General features: G+C 37.5%; 2 protein-coding genes and 2 pseudogenes across 4 annotated transcripts; 1 reads left to right on the top strand and 3 right to left on the bottom strand.

The window, feature by feature from the left end:
* Positions 1-740: 740 nt before the first annotated feature.
* On the bottom strand, positions 741-17,806 carry LOC141824486 (putative DNA helicase MCM9). 3 transcript variants are annotated; one of them, XM_074711785.1, is made up of 20 exons: positions 17,632-17,806; positions 17,446-17,548; positions 17,254-17,356; positions 17,020-17,158; positions 16,305-16,371; positions 15,864-16,038; positions 13,673-13,772; positions 10,453-10,550; positions 9,674-9,739; positions 9,489-9,581; positions 7,238-7,354; positions 5,545-5,617; positions 4,359-4,425; positions 2,947-3,028; positions 2,357-2,478; positions 2,153-2,220; positions 1,683-1,804; positions 1,567-1,614; positions 1,350-1,502; positions 741-1,079 (listed from the first exon to the last, which is right to left on the bottom strand). In XM_074711785.1, the coding sequence occupies exons 1-20, from the start codon at positions 17,766-17,768 to the stop codon at positions 1,030-1,032; spliced, it is 1,983 nt and encodes a 660-aa protein (XP_074567886.1). In that variant the 5' UTR covers positions 17,769-17,806; the 3' UTR covers positions 741-1,029. The 3 variants fall into 3 exon arrangements, with proteins under 3 accessions (XP_074567886.1, XP_074567887.1, XP_074567888.1); XM_074711786.1 differs by having other exon boundaries at positions 1,683-1,792; XM_074711787.1 differs by lacking the exon at positions 741-1,079 and having other exon boundaries at positions 1,384-1,502; positions 1,578-1,614.
* A 632-nt stretch (positions 17,807-18,438) lies between these two features.
* On the top strand, positions 18,439-19,032 carry LOC141822765 (uncharacterized; annotated as a pseudogene).
* A 2,834-nt stretch (positions 19,033-21,866) lies between these two features.
* LOC141823068 (uncharacterized) lies at positions 21,867-24,994 on the bottom strand (annotated as a pseudogene).
* A 59-nt stretch (positions 24,995-25,053) lies between these two features.
* LOC141824052 (7-deoxyloganetin glucosyltransferase-like) lies at positions 25,054-26,752 on the bottom strand. The gene is made up of 2 exons (XM_074711286.1): positions 26,204-26,752; positions 25,054-26,122 (listed from the first exon to the last, which is right to left on the bottom strand). Exons 1-2 carry the CDS (start codon positions 26,709-26,711, stop codon positions 25,179-25,181), a joined length of 1,452 nt encoding a protein of 483 aa, XP_074567387.1. The 5' UTR covers positions 26,712-26,752; the 3' UTR covers positions 25,054-25,178.
* Between the last annotated feature and the right edge of the window lie 394 nt (positions 26,753-27,146).

Here is a 27,146-nt window from a genome sequence, read left to right as displayed (position 1 = left end):
GGACAACAAACGTCGCGTAAGATTCCACGAAACCAGCAACGTCGATCAGTGTTTTTAATTCCAGACCGAAGAATCGGATGGTAACGAAGGAGTTCGAATGGATTTGGAAAAGTTTGGTCGTACCTATTGCATATTAAAAAAAATTAACTAAAAAGTTTACAGCCTAATTAATTAACATTTCTAAACAAAGCTCAAGTTCAATTAGCTTCATGGTGTCTTGTAGACAATTTTCCTTTTCCCAGGCAAGAATCTAATAGAGAAAAAAATGAGATTGAACACAGTACTGCTTTGAGATTCATCTTGCAATCTTTACAATCGAATCTACCCAACATATGTTTTGAGAAGGCACATTATGAATTGGTTAGACACAGCAGAAATGTAGAATTGTAAAAGAGAGCAAAGATTCGAATCCTGACAAAACCAAACAATATCCTCTTGCATCGTGATCAATTACAATTTCTCGATTTATCTCTTTACATATGATCGTATGATCGTGAGACCAATCGTATGAGACCGCTAAAGTGATGAATTCCACCTTTTGTAAAAGAGAAGACAAATCATCAAGTGGCTGCTTAAATTCTTTTTCGGAACAGTCCTTGAACCAGCTGGATTAAAATCATTGCTCACAAACCTTTCCGTAATCAGCCACACTAATACATTACTTTGATTCGAGTCAGCAACAAGTTTTTTTTTTTATGGTAGAAACGGAGACCTCACTCTGCCAAACATATAAGCTAGAATAATCAGAATATCAAGAGCATAAACCTAAGCATTATATCAAGCATGCAAAATAACAATGTTGCCGCAGCTCTGATTGAAGTTACATCTTAATTATCTACTAAATATAAGTATACGTAAAACAGGGTATGACTACATAATCTAATGATACAAAGTCATTTTTATAATAATTTCACCCATTGTTCTCCAGTCTTCTACCGAGCTGAGCTCCAACTGCTGCATGTGCCTTCTTTCGAGAGCAAGAAATATGAAGACCTACCCAACTGTTACATGTACCTTGTCCTATTGGCATTATTCTACCGCAAAAAGCTTCTCCAAAATTAATGCCTCTTGTTTTGCATCTATACCATGTCAAGAAATCCGCAACTTGGCAAAGGAAATTGGAATACTTGGTTATAATCTACACCAAATAAGGAGCTTACCACGTTATGGCCCAAAAAAATAGAAACAAAATCCTAATCCATAAGAAAGAAAATCACATGGAAAATGTAAGAATTTTAGCTTTCAAGAAACTATGCCACTAGCACTCTTTAGTTAGGCAAAGATTGAAAATTCAAAATAAATAACAAATAAGGTGATCAAGCATAGTGATTGACTGTGGTGCAGGATACATTCCTCATCAGGATTATCAGTGAAGTTGGAGTGCAAAGCATTTCCAACACTGTCCACAATGGCTGATGTTGTCATTGATGATTCAACGCATAATATTGCAGCAATAGCATCGAGACGAGTAACCTCATTTCTGAACATGAGTCTTGCATGTGCTACAACAAAAAAACAGTCATCTTATAGAGTATATTAAGTTAAGGAAATTGTTGTTTAACATACCTTGTGCCAACCTTATTAAACTCTCAAGCATTCGCACAGTTGTCCTAGCTGCAAATTCATATATTTCTCAGAGCAAGTGAATGTTTTGTGATAATGCATAAATATTCCCTACTGACCTGCATTATGTGTTGCAGATCTTCGTTGGAGTTGATAATAACTTGAAATAATTCTTTCTGACTCCTTTGTTAACACAGGTTTAAAATGTTCCTTTACATAGTAAATATACCTGCAATATCCCCTCAGATGATGAAAGACAAAATCTCAGCTCTATTGCAAATGCCTGGAATATGTTTCCAATCTCATTTTGATGTAACTAATGCATCCTACAAAGCAGTAATCAACAAAATTTCGAGAATAGCCAATCATGCACAGAATTTTCCATATCTCATGCCCCCTTTCCATTTATGCATAGTCATCTACTCTTCCGTATATACTAATTTAATTACACCAAGTAGCTATCCCAGTGCCTTTTTGAAGGCACTGAATGTTTTTCCTCCTAGATGTTCAGAAAGAATACACATTTAATTGATCAATCTTCTCTTCTCTTCAATTGTATAAACAGAGAATCAAAGATTTTGAAATGTACCTCTGAAGCATGATTAACGACCAGATATTTGTTTCAGGTTCATCACTTCCACTTCTTGGTTCTCCTTTCTAGATAATCAAAACACACAAACTCATTTACATTCTGAAGCTTTAAAGTAACAGAAATTCTGGAGATAGACATCAACACGTAGTGTTGAGGTAAGAAAAGAATTGCTTAATTATCATAGTTTAGAAGGATGCTTACAATTCCTAGAATATGAGATGATACGATGGCATCCCATTCAGGATTTTTGGTGTCCAAGAGGACAAGAACTATATCAAATCTGCTCAAAAGTGGTCCAGACAGAGTTGTATTGACAGACAATGCTGAAAACATTAGACAATACCTTAAAAATCAAAATTTTTAAGAAAACATCAATACAATTATATATACAAATTACAAATTATGAATAACACTCACGGATGCTTCAATGAAAATTATGGGAACCTAACAAAGATATCCAAAGAGAGATGGAAATAAGTTCAATACTCATGAAGAATTTCCTGATATTGATAATGTAGTGAATACCACGAGCAAAGATGAAGTTATTTCTTCAAATTTTTTATCGACTTCAATGATAACACGTGATCAACAGAAAATAAAAACTTAACATCTGGCTTAATCTTCCTTGACACCAATACTAGTAATTTTTCTGAAACATTAGCTGTGATCAAGATTTGCAAAGAAAGATCATATCTTCATATATCACAACTACTTGAACAGAACGTGGTTTAAATGTCATAGATTATGAACCAATGCAAAATTGCTTCAAAAATATTAAGGAAATAACATACATTGGTTAGGATCGTATTGTCCCTTCGGATTAGTTGCACCAAACACTGTAGTCCTGGTATTCAGAGTAGTCACGAGACCAGCCTGTTAAACAAAACAGTAATTAATTTAAACTCACAATTCTAAATAAGTATTAGACCTTGTATATCTCGAGTAGACGAGTACCTCAAAATAATTAATTATCTAACTGATAATGGCTATTTAAAAAGGACAAGATAGAAAAATAATACTTAGAAAGATAAAGAAAGAGTTAATCTCAAATGTGTACAGTCAAGGAATGTTTTGAGTTATCAATTCGAACAATTAACTATATCTATTGCCAGAACCAAAACAATATCTTCCCAATAAGGAAAATTAAGACATTTATTTCAATTAATACTCTCAAATCTTGCATTATCCTTGATGGTTGATTTCAACGAGTTATAGTGTTGAGAACTAATCCCTAAATTACGCCCTGTTGATTTGAATCTAACAATGATAATGGATACAAAATAGAAAATTTTGACCATGACAACCCCAGACATGCCATTAATCAGATTGTTATGCATTGTCTTTCTGAAATTCCCATTGCTGATGAATTTCAGGAAATTATATTAAATTTCTTCCCATTATATGGTTATCTTTCGCTGCTCTTACCTATTTAAAGCATTTTACTTTCTATCGCTTTATCTATATTAAAATTCAACTGTCATCATCCACTGAAAAGAACAACCTATAAGGCTGCAATTCATAGACTTTAAATCTCATGCTCAGGAGCAACTAAACATACTCAAGAATCAAATTCCATATTAGTGTGAGACAAATGCATGGCCTTTAAATCAATAAACCCATGGTGGGAAACTAAGAAAGAACAGGAGGAGAAGAAATAAAACTCATCATTTACGTGTTATAGATTTATAGGAAAACCACAGCACCACAATTCTTCGTAGAGAAAAACAAATGCATGAACATTGATTTAGTCTTGTACGATCATTGCTTGAGGCTTTTATGGCAACACAAGCAGTCTCTAGTGCCACATCCATTAGTTAGAATTAGGATGGTTGATTGAGTAATAATGAAGAGATGTGAAAGTACATATATGCATTGTTGTCAATGGCAAGCAAGTTTAACATCAAAGTTCTTTCCTCTTGTAGATTCCAAGGAGATATTTTGTTCTTCTCTATTGACAAATGCTAGTTATCTCAAAGGGTGTCTAGCCCAGGTGGTAGCATTGGATAAATCTCTAACCCATTAGGGGGACTTCTAGAGAGGGTAAGTCAAAACAGGCTGACTATTGCAAAGTGAAGAAGCAATGATCGTTTTCTGTAACTTGAACTCTGATCTCCTAAGGCATGATTTTGCAACTTCATCATTTCCCCAAGGCAAAAGATGGCCATGGAAATCATGTAACTGAGAAAAGGAGAATAGAAGATACCTTTGCCACACTGATAGTTTGTTGCTCCATTGCTTCATGTATGGTTGCTCTATCATGCTCTCGCATGCTAAAATTGCATGCATAGGAATTATTAACTCATGACTTTTCTTGTATCTCACAAGATAAAAGTAAATTATAAATGGACAATGACAAACCAAGAAAAAAACTAGCATTAAAGAGTTACCCTGTGGAAACATGCTATACATCAAAGACAATGGATGCAATTCCACAAGCCCTTCAACTTGTTTACCAGCATTAAGTTCTAGATCCAAGTGTTTCCAGACTGTACATATGCTGATCATAGTAACTTTCTTACTTCCTAGGCAGTTATATTCTAGACAGTTCAGCTCATTTCATTTTCTTTGCCAATGATAAATCAACAGTAAGGAACATACAACATACTTTCTTTGAGAAGGAGATTTGTCTGAAAAATAGGTCACTCAGCTCAATTAGAAATATGATCATAGGAAACTAGCATCTTACTACACTATCCCTGACATGGTAAACCATTCCTAGCATACCAGACTACTCTAGCATATAAAACACATACCTCCCTTGATAGGTATGACTGTTTCCTCCTAAGTAGGCTCTATCTACGAAAAGTACTGGAGAGTTTTTATGTCTTCTGAAGTATTCAATATGAAATGTTGATGATTCAATCATGCGATCCCAAGGAAATCATCTTAAGTGATAATGATGCCATCTATATAGAAAATAAGGATGTCTTCTAGATTAAGCGGTGAGGTGAATGATGAGTGATATATCATATGTTCCTATTCATTTTAAAGTGAACAACGACAGCAGAAAATTTTTCAAACCATAATCTAATAAATTCTTCAGATCATATTAAAAATATCTTAAGAATGCCACACTATGTGCATCTCCACTTGAGCAACAAAGCTAACAATTTTGTTCCACATAGACCTCTTCAGAATAAGGTAGCATGAAAGAACATGTTCTTGATATTAAGTTGATAAAGGTGCCATTTTAAAACAGCTAACAGTGTGAGCAAGGGACGAACTGAAAATACACCAAGGAAATGGCATCAAGATATTTCACTCCCAAGTGTCATTAAATGGGAAGTTTCTTTCTCAACCATAGTAGCATGTTGCCAACCCAAACCATACAAATGTTATTTTAAAACTATACCCAAATAAAGAAAAATGATGATAAAAGGAAAGGAAACCTATCAAATTCATCTATGCAACAAAGCCCTCCATCAGCCAAGACAAGGGCACCAGCCTCCAACATCCATTCCCCTGCCCATAAGCATCCATGTGAGATGGCACAAGTCATACGAGTATAAAATGTCAAGAGAATAAGTCCAAAATTAAGATGGTAAACATGCATGTTAGTTTGTTTGCTATGAACTAGTCCCACATAAATTTCAATGAATTTCATATGTTAAACTTTGCACAGAGGTCAAACCAACAATACACACACATTATAATGATAGCTGAAACTGGATCGATCCCTTTAAACAAGTTCATGTTTAATCTGCAATATGTGATTCTTCATGTTTCTGTTTTCACTATAAACTCAAAAGAATCATAGAACAAAATAGTTCATTGTTAATGATATACATTCACAATATACATACTATTGCATAGTACATGAAAACAAACCAAGCCAATCGGTGATAAACTGTTAAATGCTTGCTTAAATAATTTTATCGGCAATGGCCACAAGAGTAGTAATTCTGAGATAAGATCTTATGGAATATAGTTGTGCTCAGCCTGTAGTTTTGTAAGTTCAATTTTATATATTTCTTCATTTTAGGGGAAATTGTATTTAAAAGTTTTCATTTCCCATACAACTTTTCCCCAAATGAATGCCTTAGAATGCCTAAATAAAAAAATAGCCATATGATATCATGATATGTCTTCCAATTTAAGATAAGGTAAAACAAGAAGTGTGATTCAAGTTTCAAGACAGACATTAGATTGACCACAGGAACTCTTACCAGGATGAGTCGCTTAGAGAAATTTTAATTTTTTTGTTTGAGAAAATTTGAAGCAAAGACACAGGTTACAAACTGTGTAACTAAAGAAAAGAATCAATATTGTCCCTTCTATCTTGTTAGAAGTATTAGGCATTTAGTCCCTCATTGGTATAGATATATGGTTTCTGCATAATTCTATCTTTACAATATATGCAAGACAATATTCTATCTCATCCAAAGTTAAGTACCTAAATGCAATAAGCTTGGTTCAGACAATATTCTATCTCAGCCAAAGTTATCAAACAATTAATTTCCCCCAAATCATCTAATCACTGAAAAGTAATTATTAGTTAATGCAATGTCAAGATATCAGCCTTCAAGCTTATCTGACTTATAATTGTGGAAGATTTTGCTGGCAGCTAAAACTCATCACAAAAAGATCGCATAAATAGAGAAAACTATAAGAAAGACAACTGAGAAGATATTAAAAGAACAATAACAAAAAGATGAAAAATAAAAGGAGAAGAAAAAAATATAGAAAGAAATAAGGACGACATATTTGTTGCAATCTGCAACTCCAAGTTAGCTAGAAATAATTTTTTATTAACTTGTTAGATCAATTTCAGCCTAGTTCTTCAATTTACCTGACTTGTATTCATAAATATCAGTTTCAACCAAGTTCTTCAATTTACCTGAATTATATTTCTTAAATATCATCCCTCAGGATAGCAATGGTAAATGTTTCCAATTATCAAGTGTACCATCAATACAAACATCTGTTTTAGGTTTAAACTGTTAGAACCGTACAGCTTGAGCTGTCATAAGCAACTTGAAACGTATCATGAATCTGAAAAATATCATATTCATCAAAGAAAACTCTCTAAAATTTCAACTGGTGTTACAAAAGGTAATAAGCTGCAAGAGAACCAAAAAAGACCTCCATCCTTCACAGCAGTAACAGTTAAGCCTGCACTGGTACTCCCTAATCCAGTAGTAATCACAGACCGGTTGCTTAGCTTTGCCGCAAACTTTAGAAATTGGGACTTACCAGTACCTGCATATTTAGGTAGGGATTTATAGTACATGAAATGACTTACTGACCTTGATTGACATTTAATGATAAAGAAGACTAAGATATTGGCCTCATATCCTAGATTTGTAGACCTATGATGATTTTTTTGCAAAGATCAGAACATGCAGAATCCCCAAAAGAAAATGCTAAAATTGCACACAATGTGTCCTAAGCGTAAAGATACACCACAGATATCTACCTTCCTAAGCATGGATGGTAAAACTCAACTAATCATAGTTACCAGTTATTTCAAATCAAAAAGAAGAAATTCTCAACATTCTTACTAATAAACAAGAAAGGTATTACTCTCAGTTTACAGTTAAAATGTCTTCACTCATAGTCAACTTATAGTCACCTATTGATGATTAACCACTAGGGACTGCATACGAGACTTTGAGTTTTATAATAATCTTAGATTTAAGAGAAATAAATACAAAAGTAACTGATAGTGGTGGCACATTATGTAGCTTTCCAAATCAAGCATACAAAAAAACAATTACAATCTATTGATAAAATTAAAAGTCATAAACAAGTGCACGAGTGTTAGATTAAAACCAGGTCCAGAAATGTCAAATCTTAGATTGCAATTCAAGGTTAAGTTGGTTAGCAGTTTACTTGGCGACAGATCAAATGATGATCCATGAAGCCTGGATGATCAAACTTATCTAAATAGTGGCCTAGATCCAACTGTGAAGTAAATGATATGATGACATGGGTGGAAGTTCCTAGACACAACTACAGTGAGAATTTTTTCAGTGCACAAACTGCTGAATTATAGGATTTAGCTATGCAAAGAAGAAATAGAACCACACATGTTCATGTGACCACAGTGCAATGCACTGCACCGTGGTTGGTAAGAACTGAAAAGAAATATTATATGATTCAAAACCAAAAGACTCTAGACAACCATCTGGGTCAGTCAGAAGTAACACTTTCAACTCACCTTAAGTTCTCTAGATTCTTCTTTATTCCATGCCACCTCTCACACTACCACTCATGACATGTGCACTAAAAGTGCATATATCACATGGCCTCGTCTCTGTTTTTTGGACTAACAAATGCATCTATAAGAATCATACCACTATTTGCACAACATATACATATTTTACTAGTTGTGTCCAAGCTTTTTTAACTATTAAAGAATTGTTTCTGCATTAATTTTTAGAATCTAATTTATGCATGGGGGCATAAGTTCTAGGGTTTTAGTAGTGGAATTGAGGATGTATCATGTGAATTTAACACCAAAACTTCATATGCATGAGGTTTTGATTGATTTAAGCTGAGTCTACGCAATGCCCAACCATGTACGCCAAATTAGGAAACAACTGTATCCGCTAACAAGGTCCAGACGGGTTATTTATTGGTTTGGGTGTGTCAACATGTGAAAGAGAGAGAGTTGACAAGAAAGAGAAGTGGGTTAGGAGCTTAATTTGAGAGTGCTTTCAGGAGGTTCTTTGGAGTACTAGGACCCCTGCAAAACAAGGTTTTAGCAAGAAAGAAAGGATCTGAGACCTTGAAATCCATGGCATTCTTTGTTGAAATCTTCTGGTTGATCCATGATAATGTATTTGTGATTGCGATCCTTCATTTAGCCCCCTCGTTGATCCTCTGAATGATGGCAATGATCAAGATTAGAGGTACAAAAGAGTTTAAAAGAGATTTAGAGGGAATAATGAGAACACAAGAAAATAAGGAAGAGATCATCAATTTGTTTACGAAATCTACAAACAGCACACACCCCAATGCATGAGGATAAGTACTATGAGCATACATGCCCAAGGTGGTACTCCAAACATCTTAAGATTTTGGGATGAATAACCAGCTATTCATCCTTCTTAACTTCAACAGTAAAGAAACTGATACTATGAGGTCCTTTAAGTTTAAGCTGCAGTATACAATTTTGTATGGCTAATATACTTTTAAAAACAACACAAAGAGACAACAGGATGTGACAAAATATGTAAACATTCTAGCGGTGCTAGAAAGTAGAGAATAAAACAAATGTTAAACCACAAGCTTAAATCGTCAAGTTCAAGTAAATGTTCTGTAACATAAAAGGTTATATTGCTCTCTAATTAACAAAAGTCAGTAACCACAGAGGAAAGTTAGTGTTTACCTGGGTCACCAACAAGAAGCAAGTGACATTCTCCACGAACCTTCATTCCAGAAGCATCCACATGTTGGACACCACCAATCAGTGTCAGAGTAACTGAGTTTCAAAACTGTTTTAAATAAGCAAGTTGGCCATTTTTTTTCCTTTTCTTGCGTGGAGACAATGGAAATACAGGATTTCTTCTTCACCTGCAAGCTTCACAGTGAACAGACCAAAAACTTGTGGGCAGATTCCTTGTAGAATGGCATTTCTTCCTACAGAGTTTGTAGACGTAGCATAGTGAAAAACAACTACTAAAATGCACTCTGATGAACAGGAGTGTGACACAAATAAAATAGATCACCTTAAGGAAGATCAGTCGAATAAAATAATTTGGGTTAGACTAATAATTTAGATTTTTATTTCTACTGGGGCCAAAAGGTTTTTTTTTTTTTGCTTTTACTAGTTACAATACAATTCATATATTTAGTCTCATGAGACTGCATTGTTATAAAATATAGAGGGACCCATCTCATTGTTTAGCTCATTCAATCTATGCTATAAATTTCTTGAGAATTTTTTCATTCTCTTGTGAAATGTTATTAGCCCAAAACATAATTCAGATAAACAAATCTAAACACAAAATACACACCACCTTCCTGTCCAGTAGTAGAATAGCATTATCAACGTCTCTCAAGAATGCCAACCGAGAAAAAAGGGCTTTTGAGATGATAAACAAACCATGAAGATCTATCTCATGTGTGTTTGAAGTGCACTTATATAACATTAATAAAGTTCAATTTAGGCTTTATTATAGAAATAAAAGGAATGACTAAAGATAACTCATGCTTACTATATAGTTCCTGTGACCAACAAACCTGAGAAATATATTAACATAAAGTTCCCGTGACTAGCAAACTTGAGAAATATATTAACATAAAGATGCCAACGTATAAATAACATGAAATATTTCCATCTCAAAAATGACCTCTAAGTGGTGTAGCTCTGTAGTGTGACCAGAATTGCTCAAAGTTCTTAATAACCTCATCAGGTATGTCAATTTCAGATTTCAGATCACTTGTTCGTCTGCAAACAAATTATTGTGCAAATTCAGGAAGCATGAAAGAATATATATATATATACACACACATATATACAAAATCTCTAACAAGCACAGATCAAAAGATCACTCATTTCAAACAATACTGTCAAAAAAGTGGTATTTTTGCACTTTTGCAAGCTTGGATGTATGCTATTTATATTGCAAGATGCTCCATTGTATTTTCATCCGGCAGCCCGGACTCACTTGATCCTCTGCAGATTTGGAGAGGGTTCCTTGGGTGTGGAGTGGTCCAAAAGAGATGAATTCAGTAGATGCATGTGTAGATTATTGTTCTTGTTCTATTGAGACTGACTGATCAAACTTGTAATGCAGTGAGGCCAATCTCTATCGAGTGTGTCAAATTAGATGTATTCGAACTACTGTAATCTGGTCTCAACTCTCTAGGTATAGAAAACCAAGTGGTCCTCTGTCCATTCACAATCCTTTTCGCAGGAAACAACAACAGATCAAGATCCTTCCTAGGAACAGATCTTAAGATTCTACAATTGAAAAGTATATTTTTTATAATTTCTATTTAGCTTTAGAACATTATAGAAAGATCATGCATTATCTCATCTTTCAATAAAGAATTATCTTGCAAAGAATATAGAATCGATTAATTGTTAATTGTTATATAATTAACCATATGAGTCACTTCAATTACCATAAAATTAAATCTAATAGTCTTCATTAGTTCAAATCTTGTAAGCACACAAGTTACATTTGAAAGGAAATGATTCATCTAAGGTGTCAATCAGACAGACATTGAGATAAGACCCTAGAAGCCAGGCGTGATGCTTGTGCAAACACCCTCAAGAGACATCTACCCGATGAATTAGGATGGGTACCATAAATTTTCCATGACTGAATAAAAGCTTCAGTAAGGAGTTTGCCTTCCATCAAGAAAGGGATGTAGGCTCAAAATGGTTCATGTTTTGATTGATCAGTGGTAATTGATGCTATCATTGCAGCTTGTGTGTAATTGATGCTAACTGAGAGTTTTATATTGCACCTCTTGGCATCAACACGAGTTTCCATTGCAACCTATGTTCTAGCATATGTTGTCATAGGTAACCATAGATATGAAATACCTTTAGCACTTTGCATGCTCACAAAGTTCAAGATAACGACTTATGAGCAGGTTGTATGAAAAGAGTAGTATGTGGATAAGGGGGAAAGGTCTTAGACAATTTCAAATATGATAGTATTTAGACTTGAAGGAAAACCTGTGTTTGGCAGGCTTATCAGTAGAAATACAACTCAAATACATTCCCGTGCATTCAGATCCACAATTTCACCAACTCTTTGCAGGTGGTGAGCTAAATAGAACTTCAACTAGTAAGCAAACTCAATGGACTGTGGGTTTTTTCCTACTATAAACTCAACTGATCAAAAGTTGAATAGATGCTTTCCAAATCTCCTATGAGCGCCTCCTGGGGATGGTCTATGGTGGTCTAGAGGGTATGTAATTACTCTTTAGTATAGCCAATATTAGATCCAGCTCTACCCAAACTTTCTGGTTCACCATGCTATTACCCACTTGTGCGGCTGCATTATTCAGTCGAGAAATGCATTGTGAAAAATGGATTGTTGTTGGTGACATGGACTTCAGATGTAACAGTAAGGCACGGGAAAAATTATGCAAACTTAGCTAAACAAGTGACGACCAGAAATATCTTGTTTTGTCATGCAAAGCAAGGCCTTCGATAAAATCAAGAAGAGGTCAATTCATGTCTCAACAGAAACCAAAAGAGATTATAGGAGTTAAAGTGGTTGCAGGAATTGATTTTTGACACTAGCAAGTAGCACAAGTTTGATGTATTCCTGCACTTTGTGATGCACTCTTCTCAGCCTACCTAAGATGCATGGTGGAAATGAGATATAAGCCCTCAGGGCATAGTTGAGTTGGTTACGACGGAGCAGAGTTGCTGAAGTGGAAATGAGATATAAGTTAGTCTAGGAGGGAGAAAACTAACCAATCTCAGTTTACTTGGGATTTGAGACTAAGGAATTAGTCATACTTGTTTCATCCGTTCCCTCCTAATATAATATACATGTAAAAAGAAATCAAAGATAATCTAGAATGAGGCCTAACATATTGCATGATACACAACAGGCATAATTGGGGAGAAATCATAGTTGACTTGCCTTGCACATCCTCCCTTTTCTGTCACTGTGGATAGGCTCCACTTCCTAAAGAAATAGAGCTAATAGTAATGTCCAGTTCTTGCTTCTTGGTTGCTGAGACAGTTGTCAATTGTGCAAGTAATCTAAGCTGGGGTGTAAACTTTCTTGATTAAGAAAAAGCAAACACGAGACCCATAAATCTGTTAGATATCAAGCACTAAAGGTGATTAAGTTCCTACAGGGAACATGAACCAAGACCAGATCGACACGGGTGAACTATACATGTCTTCCCTTTTCTACCTGAAATCAGTCTGTCTTTGTACGGGCAATGGACCTTAGTCTCGGCCTGTACAAGGAAAAACCAGTTCTGATGACTAGTATTTGTTAAAACCAATAGTCAACATGGTTCGATACTCCAACTCATGCAGATCCATATCACAAGTGGAGGTCCTGGGTTGATGTCAAAACAAGATAAAACTAAGATTTATTTTTGAAAAAATTTCCTAGTTTCAATTTTTTGAAAAGGATACTGTTTATGGAAAATATATTCATCAGCATTTATTTTCTTATCATTGGAGAAGATCAAGTATCCTCAATATCAAAATATTTTTTGTATAGAGAAGTGAAAAAGATATACAAATATCTTTTTTATACTTTCTATTTTACTGATTCTCTCTTTTCCTCTTAATTTAGAAAGACATAATATCTCTACCTAATAAGAGGAGATATGTCGATTTTCTGCCCAATTTTAACCAACGCTTATTGTTTATGAATAGTAGATATATCATATATAATCCAAAGTTGACACAGAAAAAAATAAAATCTAGAACAACATTTACAAAAACACTTTACATAGTAATCCATGTTCCATTAGTAGAACTACCATACAGCTTGTTAATTTATGATAAATGGAATAAGATCATATTGATCCTAAAATTGTCCTGACCAGATTACCCCAAAAATACAAAATTATATTTACCTCACAAAGTTAGCAAATAAGATAGGGTCCAGATCACAGCGGACATCCTTTAAATCTGAAGACCACTTTGCTGACAAAATGCCGGTTACCATTACATCATCTAAAGCCATGGAAAAATGCCGGTTACCATTACATCATCTAAAGCCATGGAAAATAAGCATGAAATATTTTAAGATGTAGCATTAACATATTTAGCAAGATGACATGAGCAAACAACAATACAAGTAAATCTACCCATACTGGCTCAGTACACATAAGCAACAAGAAGCCTTTTGACTCACTATTTGAAGCAAATAGATCCTATCATTGTTCTCTATGTAAACCATTGTTGGCCATACCCAGACTATTGGAAACCCTACTAATTATTCTAGTTAAATTTTCTTAACCTCCTCTGCACACCACACTTTCAACTCTAATAAATTTATCAACTATTGAATTATTGGTCATTTTAACAAGTCCATCCATCTTAATTTATTTCCTCATTTATTTTTATGGGGTGCTATAACTTCCTGTGAATATGTCTTGTTTCTCTTTATGACCTATTATATACTAGATATTTTGCAAGCATTGCTTCTTAATTGTTCAATGTTCCATCCCATAAAGGACAGTTGATCATATAATTGTCTTATATAATTTTTCAACTAACCTAAGAGATACAATAACTGCACTAAGGTCCAGACACCATATGCATTTTAACCCAGCATCTGTTTTCTTACAAAAGTACATCTTCATTAATCATTTTTTGTAGTTGAATCATAAATTAAAAAAAAAACCTCCTTAATTTTTTCCTTTGTTATTGATAAACTTAAACGTGAAATGTTCTAATTTATTTCCTTAAAAACTTTTAGGATATTACCTCACATCATTAGAATTTAACGTAAATAAACTCTCATTAACTTGCAGAACATCAGAAGATAGCTTACACCATGATCTATCTTGGTTAAGTCAAACTTGCTTATTTTATCAAATAGTCCACAAGGAGGGGAAACTAGGTACAAAAGGTATGGCTTGTAAAATTTGAAATTGCATTTTTCACTGATGAGTCATCAATTGAATTTGACTTTAAGGTTAGTATCTTCCCATTTATTGTACCTGCTGTACAAATATTTGGTTATCTGGCAACTTTGATTTTCACAAGGAATGTATAGACTGAATGCCAAGCATAGATAAGTCTTCTGTATGCATGTCAGTTACTGTAGTTGCAATGTCAGTGAAATAACAGCATCCTGCTGTATGCATGTTCATGCTAATCAGTGTTTGGCTTCTCCCACAATCATCTCATCGTGCTATCTTTGTAGTCAGGAATACTTTTAAAATTATCATTTTACCCCAAATTTTGAAAACCTTGTCAAAAATACCCCCTCCATGACAACTAATGGAGTCTCAGTCACATGCATTGCATGTGACAGATTGCCAACAACTGAAAGTTGCAACTCAGCTTGCAGTAGAATTTTTCATGATACTAAAGGTTTTCTTAGGTGAAAAAAATCATGATATGCCTCTCTAATTAGGTTTTTTGGATCAAAAAAATTCTAACTTGTTCATTAATGGTGTTGGCAAGCCCAAAGTGACCAAAATCATTAATTTTTAGACCACAAACTGACATCCTGAACCATGAAAAGTGACACAAAACTGGCATAGAATGCCCGTAAGCTATAAAAAAATTAGCCCCTCTTTCCCTGTCACATGCTATGTGTGATGTTAAAAATAATGGCCACTATTAGTTAGTGACGGGGGAGGGGGATTTCGACAAAGGTTTTCAAGTGTGGGGGGCAAAATGACATCATTGAAAATGAGGGAACTAGGAGGACAAAATTGAATTTTCTCATACTATTATAACGTTGAAGTTTGAAGATTGTTCATATTATTTTAATGTTGAAGTTTGAACTGTCATCAACTGCTAACTAAGTTGTCTGCCAATTCTTTGCATGTTATTAAGCCTATACAGTTTGAATATTTAACTCACATTTTCTCTGTCAGATATCCACAATTCACACACTGGTAAATCATATCAACTATAACTAAATATTTGGTGTCCTTGTGTAAAGTACTGTGTGATGCCTCATATTTGATCATATTTCAATGTATACATCTACAAAGATAACAAAGCAAAATCTAACAGAAAAACGTTCAAGTTAAATGAAAAACATGACAGCTGAGATTGAAAGTGAGGAGCCAATCCTTGTGTTACCCCCAGCCTTGACCATATCAACAAGGTCATTCATTAGAATAACTGAAATTGAACGTGGTATGCATCCAACACCTAACAGTTGTGTGCTTTCTTGAATTTTTATCTCTTGGAAATCTTGGCATACTTTACTGCCTTCTATAGGTATGAAGTAGGTTCCTTCGCAACTCTTAGACCTCTGCAAAAGCAAAGGTAACTCTCTTTTCAGGTCATTGTACCATCATCAGATGGAAAGAACACAGGTGACTGTGAGTGGTGTAATTAAAGGAAATAGATGCAGAATCCTCAAGATGTTTATGTGAATAGCATTGCTACACACAAAAAGATGAGTTAAGCTGATTCAATCATCCCACAGAACATAACTTTACATGCACCTAAGAGAATGAAAATAAATGAAAGGGAAAGCCTGATATAAGAAATAAAAGATGATTTAACAGAACATACCCGAGAAGGACAAGAAGCAGGAGGTTTTATGGACTTTCCAGATTCCAGCTCAGGATGAACTTTGAACCTAGTTGTACATAACGATAATGTACATACTATAACAGCTTTAATTTATTATAGAAACAGAAATATAGATACAGAGAGAGAGAGAGAGAGAGAGAGAGAGAGAAAGAGAGACTGTCCACTCTATAAGCTAGAAGTTTAACCAGTAAAGAAAGTATGATAATTTCCATCACATGAAGTCACAAGATTTAATTCTCAACGTAACTAACTACCTTTTTATAAAGACAATATAGACTAGTATGTAAAATTCAATATTAAATTTGCTGAAAGGTTATGCATTCTTGTGCACCACATGAAACCGCATGAAAGAATAACATAATTTATAAGACATGGAGAAGTTAGAAACAGATATGAGTTATTTCCTTTTTGCTGACCCATTGATCACCAGAACTAATAGATATACTCCATAAGTAATTAGGTAGTACACAAGCAGCAGAAACTGTCTGGGTGCGGTAAGGCTTCCTCGAAAATGCTACAAAGTTTATTTTCTTCACATAACAGATTAGGAGACTAATTGTCAGCTGGAAGAAGACTTGTGTCAATCTCACGGAGAGTTACATGACAAATGACATGTATATTAGGTAGAACCACCCAACACAACACGGACAAAGGAAATATATTAAGGTGAGTTTTGAACAATATTTAACCATACCTGTGCTTGCATTTCCTACACTCGTAAATCTGCTCCCACTCAATCATCTTTATGGCCCCTGATCGGATAACAGTCCCCTTGAGCGTGAGAAGGATTCCTCGATGCCTAACCCTCACCCGCCCAATGCTTGGAAACGTCTCTAAACATAGACAAGATTCAATAAAAGAAAAAAGCATAGACGCACTACCAAAATATCTTCCTTTTTAGCTTCATCTACTAAACACGAGGACTGACCTGGGGATTCCAGCGGGGATCCTGCGGTGCTGATTCTGATATGAACGTGATACTTCTTGCTGAACTTATGACCCAAAAATTCGGGTTCTTGAAGAATGACATCCTGTCGCAAACAATGTAGAGCCCAAATAAGGGACAAAAACACACAACTACCAAATCGAAGGAGAAAAGACAACGCAAAAGGAAGAGTACCTGGCAGCGGCTAGCGGCTTCATCAAAGTGCGGGAGGCGATAGGAGGGCTGGGAGAATAGAAGGTGAGCGAGGGGAGGATCGAATTCCAATAGTTCCGAGAATCTGGGAGAAAGAAGACGAGCACGAAAACGTTTACGCTATCCACAATTTAATATCTATCGAGGGATTCAGAATCAAGGGTTTACTCGACGACGATAGGGTAATGGAGATTGGGATCGGGAGAAAGGAGAATGGAACGGAGTTGAGTGGAGTGATGAATGATGAGAAAGCGAGCGAAAGCGTCGATGTGATCACGGTCGTCGCAGTCTCCCGGCGGCACCATTACAAGTCCTCCGCCGGTGGGAAAGAGCAGAGAGGCCGAAGTAGGAGTGCCGCCGCTTCTCGAGGCGAGCGGGAGGAGGAAATAGAAGACCTCCATTTTTAATTGTTCTTTACTCCCATAGTTTTAAGAATATCAATTTTGCTCCCTGTATAGCATTCCATTTTATCTGGCCTTTTTCTATTTTGTCCAATGCGAAAAGTCGGTTATGCCCATAAAGGACTTGTACGACTCTTCTAGGCCGGCGAACGCAGCTTCCTTCCACGCTGATGCATCCCACAGCCACTAGCCAATTATTAATTTCTTCTTCATCAAAGAAAATAGATGCCGCCCAACGCTGAACTAGCAGGACGCATTAATTGGATCGCTGAGGAAGTCTGATCCAAATTAAGCTGCTTGTCTGTTCTCCATTCGAAGTCCAACCTTGCCGACGAACTTTTGCTTTATATTCAACGACGACCGTATCAGTTAAGGTACTGGAATTCTTATGACGCTGGCCGACAACAGTTCGCCCAGCTGAAGCCAAACCCAAATCAAATACTACCTTTATTATATATGCCAAATTGCCACACATCATCAGAAGACGAAGCATCCGGGAAATTACTCTCCCTGCCTTTATATATATGTGCCATACATCTTCACATGAGAAGAAATTAGCCATTTATAATTAAAAATGGGGCGGCCGGCGGCGGAGGGCTGCCGATGCAAGAGGCACCCGAAGCACCGACATTCGAACGGGGTCTGCCCCTTCTGCCTCAGGGAGAAGCTCTATCAGCACCTCTCTCAATCTTCGACCTCTTCGTCCAGTGCTGCCGATCTCTCTTCTTCCACGTGCTCTTCGTCGCTGTACACTGACGATGACAACGGCTCCGACGACGAAGTCTCTTCTTCTGCTTCCTCGCCGCCTCGACTGGTCGATATGAAGCAAGAGAGGGCGGGTGGCTGGCTGACGCATAGCCGCTCGTTGGTGCTTTCTTTTAGAGGCCGTCGTCGGAAGGAGGAGGAGGAGGAGGAGAAGAAGGAAGGTGACGAAAGAGAAGTTTTGGAGTAAGTTGTTTGGTGGTTCAAGTAGGAGGAAGAAGAAACACGATCTAAATCAAGGGAGTCGTGGTGGTGGTTTGCTGCAATATTCTCAGACCTTCAAAGAGAAGTCTTCTGCAAAAAGGATCTAATTAATCTTTCTCAGATATGTTCATTTTATTCATTTCATTTTTAATTATTTAAATGGTAATCTCAATTATATATAAAATATATGAAATTAATTGTCTGGAAAACTTTAAATTTGTTTAATTAAACGTTGTGTAAGCTAGAGCTGCATATATATTTTTGATCATTTTAATTAGTTAATATATATCTAATAACTCGAATCTTAATGATCGAGTGCAAAACTTGTTTTACCTGGCCGGTATATTTTTTTCAATTTTTTTTATTGTAATTGTAGTACACATAAATCAGCTTCGATTTAGAAATTTCTTTTTAGGGTGGCTTAAATTTATCTTATATATATACTTTGTCGATCCATCTTTGCTTTTTAAATTTAATGTGACTTTTCATTTGATCTATTCCATTATTATTAAACATATTTTTGCACTGTAAATAGATCCGATCATTAATGATCAAAATCAGTTTTTTTTAATCAACATAGAAATTACCCTTTGACGCTCAATCAATGCTTGGAAAAAAATAAAATAATAAAAATTGAGACATTCAGTTAAGAACATCTATAAGTTTTGCAATCTTTGAACTAATATTTTTTTTAGATTTAAACAGGGAATTAAACCCTTGACAGTCTGAAGCCACAACCAATACTTGATTAATGAAGATGCAATGCATGTAATAAAGAGATAGGGAAATGTACAATTCACATTCTTTTTCCTAAACCATTTGTCTATTTAATAAAATAAGCTTTGAACTACTGCCAATCTGATGAGACAAATGTTTTTGTTAGAACAATATATCTAAAATTGTAGGACAACAAGGTTAGAAGCAAAACGACACTGCAAGGAAATATTTAATTTCAAAACCAACGTCTTCCAAGAAAATATTTTTGTATTTTTGTATTTATTATCAAAAGGATAATACGACAATATGAGAATGGGAAGGTTAATAAGAACTATATATATAAGTAAAACTGATTCAACACAGATGTTTGCATGCCTCCAAACTATACCACTGTGATTCCATGCACGGAGCTGGACAGATATTAACCTGGGCCTGTGATCCCATGCACGGGAATCCTTAATTATGATTGCAACCGTCTGATGGTGCCTGTCAAAAATTGAAGTAATTGTCTGTTCTTGTCATGCAAACAAGAGTTGTATGCCAATAAGAGGTTCTTTGTGCAAGGCATATATATATATATATATATATATATAAATGCCATAAGAAATATATATCTAGGACCAAGGTGAGTACTACGACTCTTCCAATGACTTGGTCCCGTGAATAATCTCACTCCGTAGTGTTTGTTAATTAAATTAGTCGTTTCCCTTCCAATTTTCTGTATCATTTTGAGAAGATTAAAAAGAATTATTTTAATAAGAAGGAAATGCATACTTCATTTATATGTTGTTTGGAATAAGGGAAGCCTGGATTTTCCATGAAAATTAAGAATTCAGCTGTGATCTTGAGCATGGATCAATATTTTAGCCCAAAAGAATATTGTCTTTGATGTCAAGAGCACTATTCAAAGTAGTGAACAAGTGTAAGGTGTCTAATGTCTATAGCACCTAAAGTGGATGATTTTGATCGTCCACACTGTGAATGCTCCCACTCTTTTTATCTTGCTCAAGACCTAGAAAAAGCCTTAGGAACTTCGAGAAGCATTTGTTTGGGAGTGATCTTTTGCGTATTGGCCCCTTGGAAGAGGACATTAGAACACTGAGGAACGAGCTTAGACTGAGCACAGAAGCAGAAGAGAAAAACAAGAGAGCAATTGGATGGCCATCTGCCCTGAAAGAAGCAAGAACAGAAGCTAATCAAGTAAAGGGAAAGCTCAAAATTAACCGAATCAAAGTTGCAAAAAGTAAGAGCTGAAGCAGACAGCTTAAAGGCTTCATTAAAGAGCACGATAGAAAAGTTTGAAGCAACATCTCAAGGATATGAACTAAAGTTTGAATTGGAGGAATCTACCACTGCTTGAAGTCAGAATTGCTTTATGAAGAAAAGAACAGAAACAAATAGCACTATGACTTTTTTTCTGAGTTATTTTTTCTAGTTTTAAAATAAATAGAACACGAATTAATATATAAAATATAATTCATTAAAAAATTATTAATGATTAAGTAAAATAGATGCCCATGAAGTACTTATATGCCAAAGATGTAATTGATGAAAGAAATTTGAGGGCTTAGATTGAAAAGGAGCTTTTAAAATCTTATGGAATAGTTGTGTCTCATTTAAGTTTAAAAAAAAAAGGTTTATGAGACTATTATATGAGTTATTATACTTTGCTGATCACCTTTGGATTTGTTATGTAATTGAAACTACTAAGCTCAAATATACGATAGAATAGATAAAATAAGGCAAAATAGATTTAAAAGTACAAATACACAAATCGATATTTTTTACAGTAAAAAAATAATTATTAAAATTGAAGGTGCAAGAGACAATAGCAAATTAAATGACCTATACTTGCTAAATCAGATAAGCTTTCTATCAATAGTCAATATAACAACTAAATTGAAAGAAATTCAATTTATTGCTTTCACCGAATGAAGTTGTCTCGAAATCAAAGGCTAAAACGAAACAAATTAAATATTAAATAAAATGATAAAAAAATTAATTAATTTAACCATCATTATGATATATGGAATTTAATAGGAACTAAGAACCTTTGAATTTGTCCACTAGTGCAAAAGTTATTGTTCAACGCGATTTCCTAACAGTATAGCATCCTCTGAAACTGAAAGGATAGAAGAAGACAGATGAGAGCTTCTCTACATGCCGATATGATAATACGACATAGAAGATGTTGGGGAAAAAGGGAAATAGAGTCCAGATGGATATTCTAAATTCATATATGATGGACATAGAAGATGTTAGGAAACAAGGTATTATACAAGTTGAAAAACAATATGACTAGACTACTTGTCACCTCCTTTGACGTTTCACAGCAACCAAATTTTTAGAAAAACCATAGCAAGCACACAAATTGAGTTTCTTAAATGCTACGAGAACCTCCAGAGCATTTTGAAGGTAAGAGCCTACAGGACAGAGCTCGAACCTCACTCCCTGCAAAGTTGGCAGATGAAAAAAACAAGTCAGGGCATGGGATGCAGTTCAGTGATTTTTAACATTAAAGATTGAGAAGTCATTAGTGGATGGTTAAAGCTAAGAATTGAACTTCAGCAACATTTGTAGACATCAAGGATAAGAATTGAACTTCCCAATTCTTGTACAGTTTATCAAAACTTTCCAGTTAGTATGTCTGATTGAACTCATGGTCACATGACAGACATCCCAACTCCACAAAATTCTATCGCAAATAAATCATATCACATGATAAGCAACAACAATACAGAAGGTCAAGGTGTTCGAGTAGAGGTAGATAGGAATTCATAATCTATAACAAGTGACCCAAACATAAAAACTATATATATATACACACACACACACACACATACATACCAAACCACCTTGATAGCCTAGGTGGACTACTTGGATTGCCCAGGCAGATGGCCTGGGCCACCTTTTAATGGTTCATCTAACTAGGTGAGGGGGAGGCAGTTGAAATCGCCTAGGTGTTTGCCTACGCAACAATGGCTATGATATTACAGGACTAGTCAATTTTACAAACACATTATGCGTTTAGAGGAAGATGTTGGCATGTTGTGAGTTGTGATTTATGAGTGTTGGGGTATTTATATACCATTGAGGAAGAAAACCAATCAACAAAAATTTGTGTGCTTGACCGAGCATTGGTGTGTGGCAGGTCAGGCATGGGTCTATGCCAAGGTCGGGCACAGTTCCATGTTGGGCTACAACCCGACCCACTTGACACTTCTAGTTTTGCAAATGAACTTAAGAATTCAAAATCAAGTACTACGTTAGCTTGCTAATAGCATCACCTTACAGGAGCGAATATTTTAAAAATCACTTTCCACTGCTGGCATGTACAATGAAGAGCAAGTAGCTCATAAATGTCCGCCATGAACTACATTTATCCCACTGTGTTAATAACCACTTAAATTTGCTAGCCAAACTCTTCACGCTGACAAATTGGAATCATATTACTGGTCAAAACTTCCATAGCAACCAGTATTTTTGGAAAAATAAACTAACGAATGGTTCTTTTACAAAACATCTAGTGATTGATTAAGGTGACTGTTGCCATCACAAAACTATCATTAATCATGATCACAACTCTAAGGAATGGTTCTTCACTATATGATTTCTAGTATTCCATGCATGTAGAAATGTGATCTGAAGAAACTATCTAATTCTTGCTCCTACTTAATTAACTTATGACCTCAAAACCAATCAAGGAGATACTTGGACAAACACCTTTGGGTAGATTGCCATGAAATTTCTTAATTGCAAAGCTATGCCTTTCTGATTGTGCTAACTGATGGCTCTGGTGAAGTTTGAATCTCAATTACCTATGATAATGTTACATTTCCAAATTAAGAAGTAATTCAGGTTCTGAATCTTCCATCTGCTCTTAAATTGACCAACTTAAGCATAACATCAGACACCTCAATTGGGATAATAGAAATAGGAATTGGATCTACAAACAGTTTTTGAAAATTTGGACGAAATACAAGAATTGGGAATACCATAGGAGGAATACGGAGATACCATCTTATGAGGGATCCAAAGAGGAAATGCTGCATGATGGGTACTTTCTCGAGTACTTCTCCCTTGTACAACTTCAACATCCCACTGTTCACCTTGTCCCATGACGCAGCACGACTGATACCATCAAGCATGGGCGAATTCTCTGCAAATACCCCTTTCTTCACCTTCTTCACGAACGCCACGCACGCTAAGTACATGAAGTCATTAGAGAAATGGTCAAGAATGTCCTGGTTATGAATCGACTTCGGCTTCATGTACTTGTGTCCAATCAGCTGAGCCGATCCAAATAAAAAAGGGAGGAAGTGGTAGTCATCAAGCGCCCCCACGCTGTTCGCTCCAGCCGGTTGGAGGCAGTAGATGATCTGTAGTCTACGCATAAGATCAAGGTAGGTAGAGAAGACACGGAGGACGAGAGCGGGATAGTCCTCTTCTTTGATGAGCCCGAGACGAGCGAGGCAGTAGAGGAAGGCGGCGAAGTTGTTCTCATGGGCATTGCCGTAGTCAATGCGGTAGACGTTTCCGAAAGAGTCAAGAAGGTACGGAAGGAGTTCGTCCTCAGCGAAACGGAGCTCATCGTTCTGGGGTAGGAGGGAGAGAACGACATCATAGCCCTTGTCAATGAGGCGGCCGTGCCAAAAGCGGAAGGCTGGATTGCAGTAGCGGAAGGCGTGGGGGACAGGGGGGAACTCGTCGATCCAGCGGGTGAGGGTTTGGAGAAGAGAGAGGAGACCAACGACAGTGCCGGAGAGTGGGGAAGGGACAGGGTCGGAGAGCTTGCGGCCACAGACCGAGTGGGAAAGGGCTGCGATGAAACCGACGAAGCGGCAGCCAGCGGTGGAGGCGTGAAAGCGGCGGATGTCGTCAGGGGAGCAAATGCGCTTCCATGGGACAAGGAAACGATACGGTGGCTCGGCAAGGGGAACGGGAAGAGGTTGGGGGACGGGGATGAGAGCCACAGAAGGCGTAGCCATGGGGGCGTTGTCGGACCACGGCGGAGGGCCTAACCCGGAGGCCGTGGTGCCGCCGCAAGCAACGCAGGATGAACTTAGAACTGGAATCGAAACCGTAACGGTGGAGGAGGAGGAGGGAGGAGGTGCGCCGCAGGATGAACTTAGAACGGCCGTGGTGCCGCCGCAGGATGAACTTAGGGAATCGAAAGCGTCGATGGAGGAGGAGGAGGGAGGAAGTCCGGAGAGGAATTCCGGAGAGGAAGAGGGCTTGAGGCGAGTTCTTGCAGTCGTACTTTTTTCGGCACTGAATTGTGTCTAAATTAAGCCCAGGCCAGTTTAGGTTCACGAGCCTCCGCGGCGCGAAAGCTGCGAAACATGCGGGTTATTTATGCGGATTTTGATTCTTGACCGTATTGTCATCGTGCCCCTGTTGGGTCGCGCCGTGGATGTCCAACCCATTCGCCTATATGTGAATGCCATCGAAACAACTGTTCTTTTGCCACATTTGATCGCGCATAGCAAAAATTAGCTTGATACAATTTAAACAGATTATTAGCAGCAAAGAAGAATTTGGAGTGTTTGGCTTGGCTTACTCTCCTTAGAAAGTTTCAGGACAGCAAGCTAATTCCTCTCTAATTGATCAAACAACAAGATCACAGTTCTTTCATTCAATTGATTTCATTATTATATCCTCAACGGCCTTCTCCAAATTCCTCCACGAGCTTCCACCGGGTGTGGCAGCCTTAACTGCTCTCTCCTTCCACTCCAGCACCTTCCTCCTCATCTCCTTCCCCTTCTGCCCTCCCATCAGCTCCTTGATCAACGCCTCTACCTCCTCCCTCTTCACCTCCCCCCCGATCTCCATCCCGATGCCCCATTCCGAACAGATGTACTTGCAATTCGGTTGTTGATCTCCGAAGAAAGGCCAACAGATCATGGGAACTCCTGCGCCTATGCTTTCCAACGTCGAATTCCATCCGCAGTGCGTCAAGAAACCTCCTACGGCGGCATGGCAGAGCACCTTCTCCTGCGGGCACCAACTCGTGACGAAGCTCCGGTTATTAGTCTCATCTTCAAAACCCGGCGGCAGAACCGCCCGGTCGCCCACCATAAGGTCGGGTCTCAGCACCCAAAGGAAGTGATAGCCGCTGTTCGCCATCCCCCAAGCAAACTCGTTAAGTTGCTCACTCGTTAACACGGCGAGGCTGCCGAAGTTGACATAAAGCACGGAGCCAGGCTCCATCTCATCCAGCCACTCAATGCTGCTCGCATCCTCTCTCCACAGATTCGCTCCGCCATCAGCTGAAGTAAGAAAATTAGGATCGGGGATGTGCTGGCAGAGCAAAGACACGGGGCCGATATCGTACACAGGCGGCAACACCGACGACATGGCATCCAGGACGGGGCCGTCGAGGTCATGGAAAGTGTTGAACATGACTGCCGAGGCCCGCAGCGACGCTTGTGCTTCGTCCTTGGTGTAGTTTAGCAGCGCGTCGTTCGGGTTAGTAGTTTGCAAGGCTTTGGGCAAGTCTTTCAAACGCATATTCGGCATCCCCGGAATCCAATCTATTACGGCTTCGAGGAATCCATTTGTGAAATCTTCTTCGCCTATTCAAAAAACAGATCATGCAATTGATCCATTGATTCGAAAAACTGAAATAAAAGAAAATTAATTAAAGATATGCTTACTTTTTAAGGGGATGATCCCTCTCTGCATCAGTTCCTTGAAGTAGAAGAAGCCCCAAAAACCACAGGTACTCACCGAGCAGAAGAAAATGTTGGGGATGGCCAATTCGTCGGTGACAGCGAGGGTGAAGCTGGTGAAGGCGTCGGAGATCACGCAGGTGACACGCGGTCCGCCAGAGCTCGGGTCGTCGAGGGCGGTTATGAGGTCGCGCAGAGGAGCGGCAGAGTGGCGTTTGATGGAGAGGCAGAGCGCAACAAGGTCTTGGTTCTTGTCAGTGTTATCATCGGAGGGCGAGAGGCCGTCAGGGATGGAAGCGAAGCGGAAATCCGGAAGGCCGGCGAGGGAGGCAGGGCCGCGGCTGCGAAGGATGCGGCGGTGGTTGAAGTCGGTGTTGACGAAGGTGATGTGGAAGCCCATGAAGTGGAGGGCTTCAGCGAGATTGAGCAGGGCGTTGATGTGGCCTTGGGCCGGGAAGGGGACGCAGACGGCATGGGGCTTGGCTTTTGCCATGGAGGAAGAGAAGTGCCCCGTCGATTTTTCCCCCTCAAGCTCAAGCTCAACCTCTGCAGATGGTCTTAAATTTTGATCTTCATTTTCCTATATCAAGTTAGAAACCAGGTGATGTTAGTAGTTTAATATTGGGTAAGTAGTGATTTAATGGGTATTAAATTTTGATGTAAATTATCTGATATTACGTTCTATATTAATTTATTAAACTAAATTGAGAGTGCTATGCTCACATGACAGAAGATAACATTTTGGGAATGGTGGCCAAGCAGAAGTCCGGGAGGACGACCAGGTTGGCTGGGTGGGGATGTGATAATGGTACACTGGGTGAATGACCCGTCCCCATCAGAACAACAACAAAAACAAAAACAAAACAGTTTGTATAAGTTTTACTTTGAAGTTATTGACGAACTAAGAGGAACTTCAGAATTAGTTTGG

This window comes from Curcuma longa, chromosome 3 (assembly GCF_044706935.1).
Source record: "Curcuma longa cultivar G26 ecotype Majalengka, Jawa Barat chromosome 3, ITB_CL_G26_1.1, whole genome shotgun sequence".
Classification (NCBI taxonomy): domain Eukaryota; kingdom Viridiplantae; phylum Streptophyta; class Magnoliopsida; order Zingiberales; family Zingiberaceae; genus Curcuma; species Curcuma longa.
This window is presented reverse-complemented; position numbering and strand designations above follow the sequence as displayed.

What these genes read in the sequence shown, in the direction of transcription:
- LOC141824486 (XM_074711785.1), bottom strand. Translation starts at nt 17,768, where the DNA reads ATGGTGCCGCCGGGAGACTGCGACGACCGTGATCACATCGACGCTTTC. An exon ending in GTTCACTGTGAAGCTTGCAG is followed by an intron (nt 9,582 to 9,673) that starts GTGAAGAAGAAA and finishes TTTGAAACTCAG; the next exon opens with TTACTCTGACACTGATTGGT. An exon ending in TTTAATAAGGTTGGCACAAG is followed by an intron (nt 1,503 to 1,566) that starts GTATGTTAAACA and finishes TTTTTGTTGTAG; the next exon opens with CACATGCAAGACTCATGTTC.
- LOC141824052 (XM_074711286.1), bottom strand. Translation starts at nt 26,711, where the DNA reads ATGGCAAAAGCCAAGCCCCATGCCGTCTGCGTCCCCTTCCCGGCCCAA. An exon ending in AGGGATCATCCCCTTAAAAA is followed by an intron (nt 26,123 to 26,203) that starts GTAAGCATATCT and finishes TTTTTTGAATAG; the next exon opens with GCGAAGAAGATTTCACAAAT.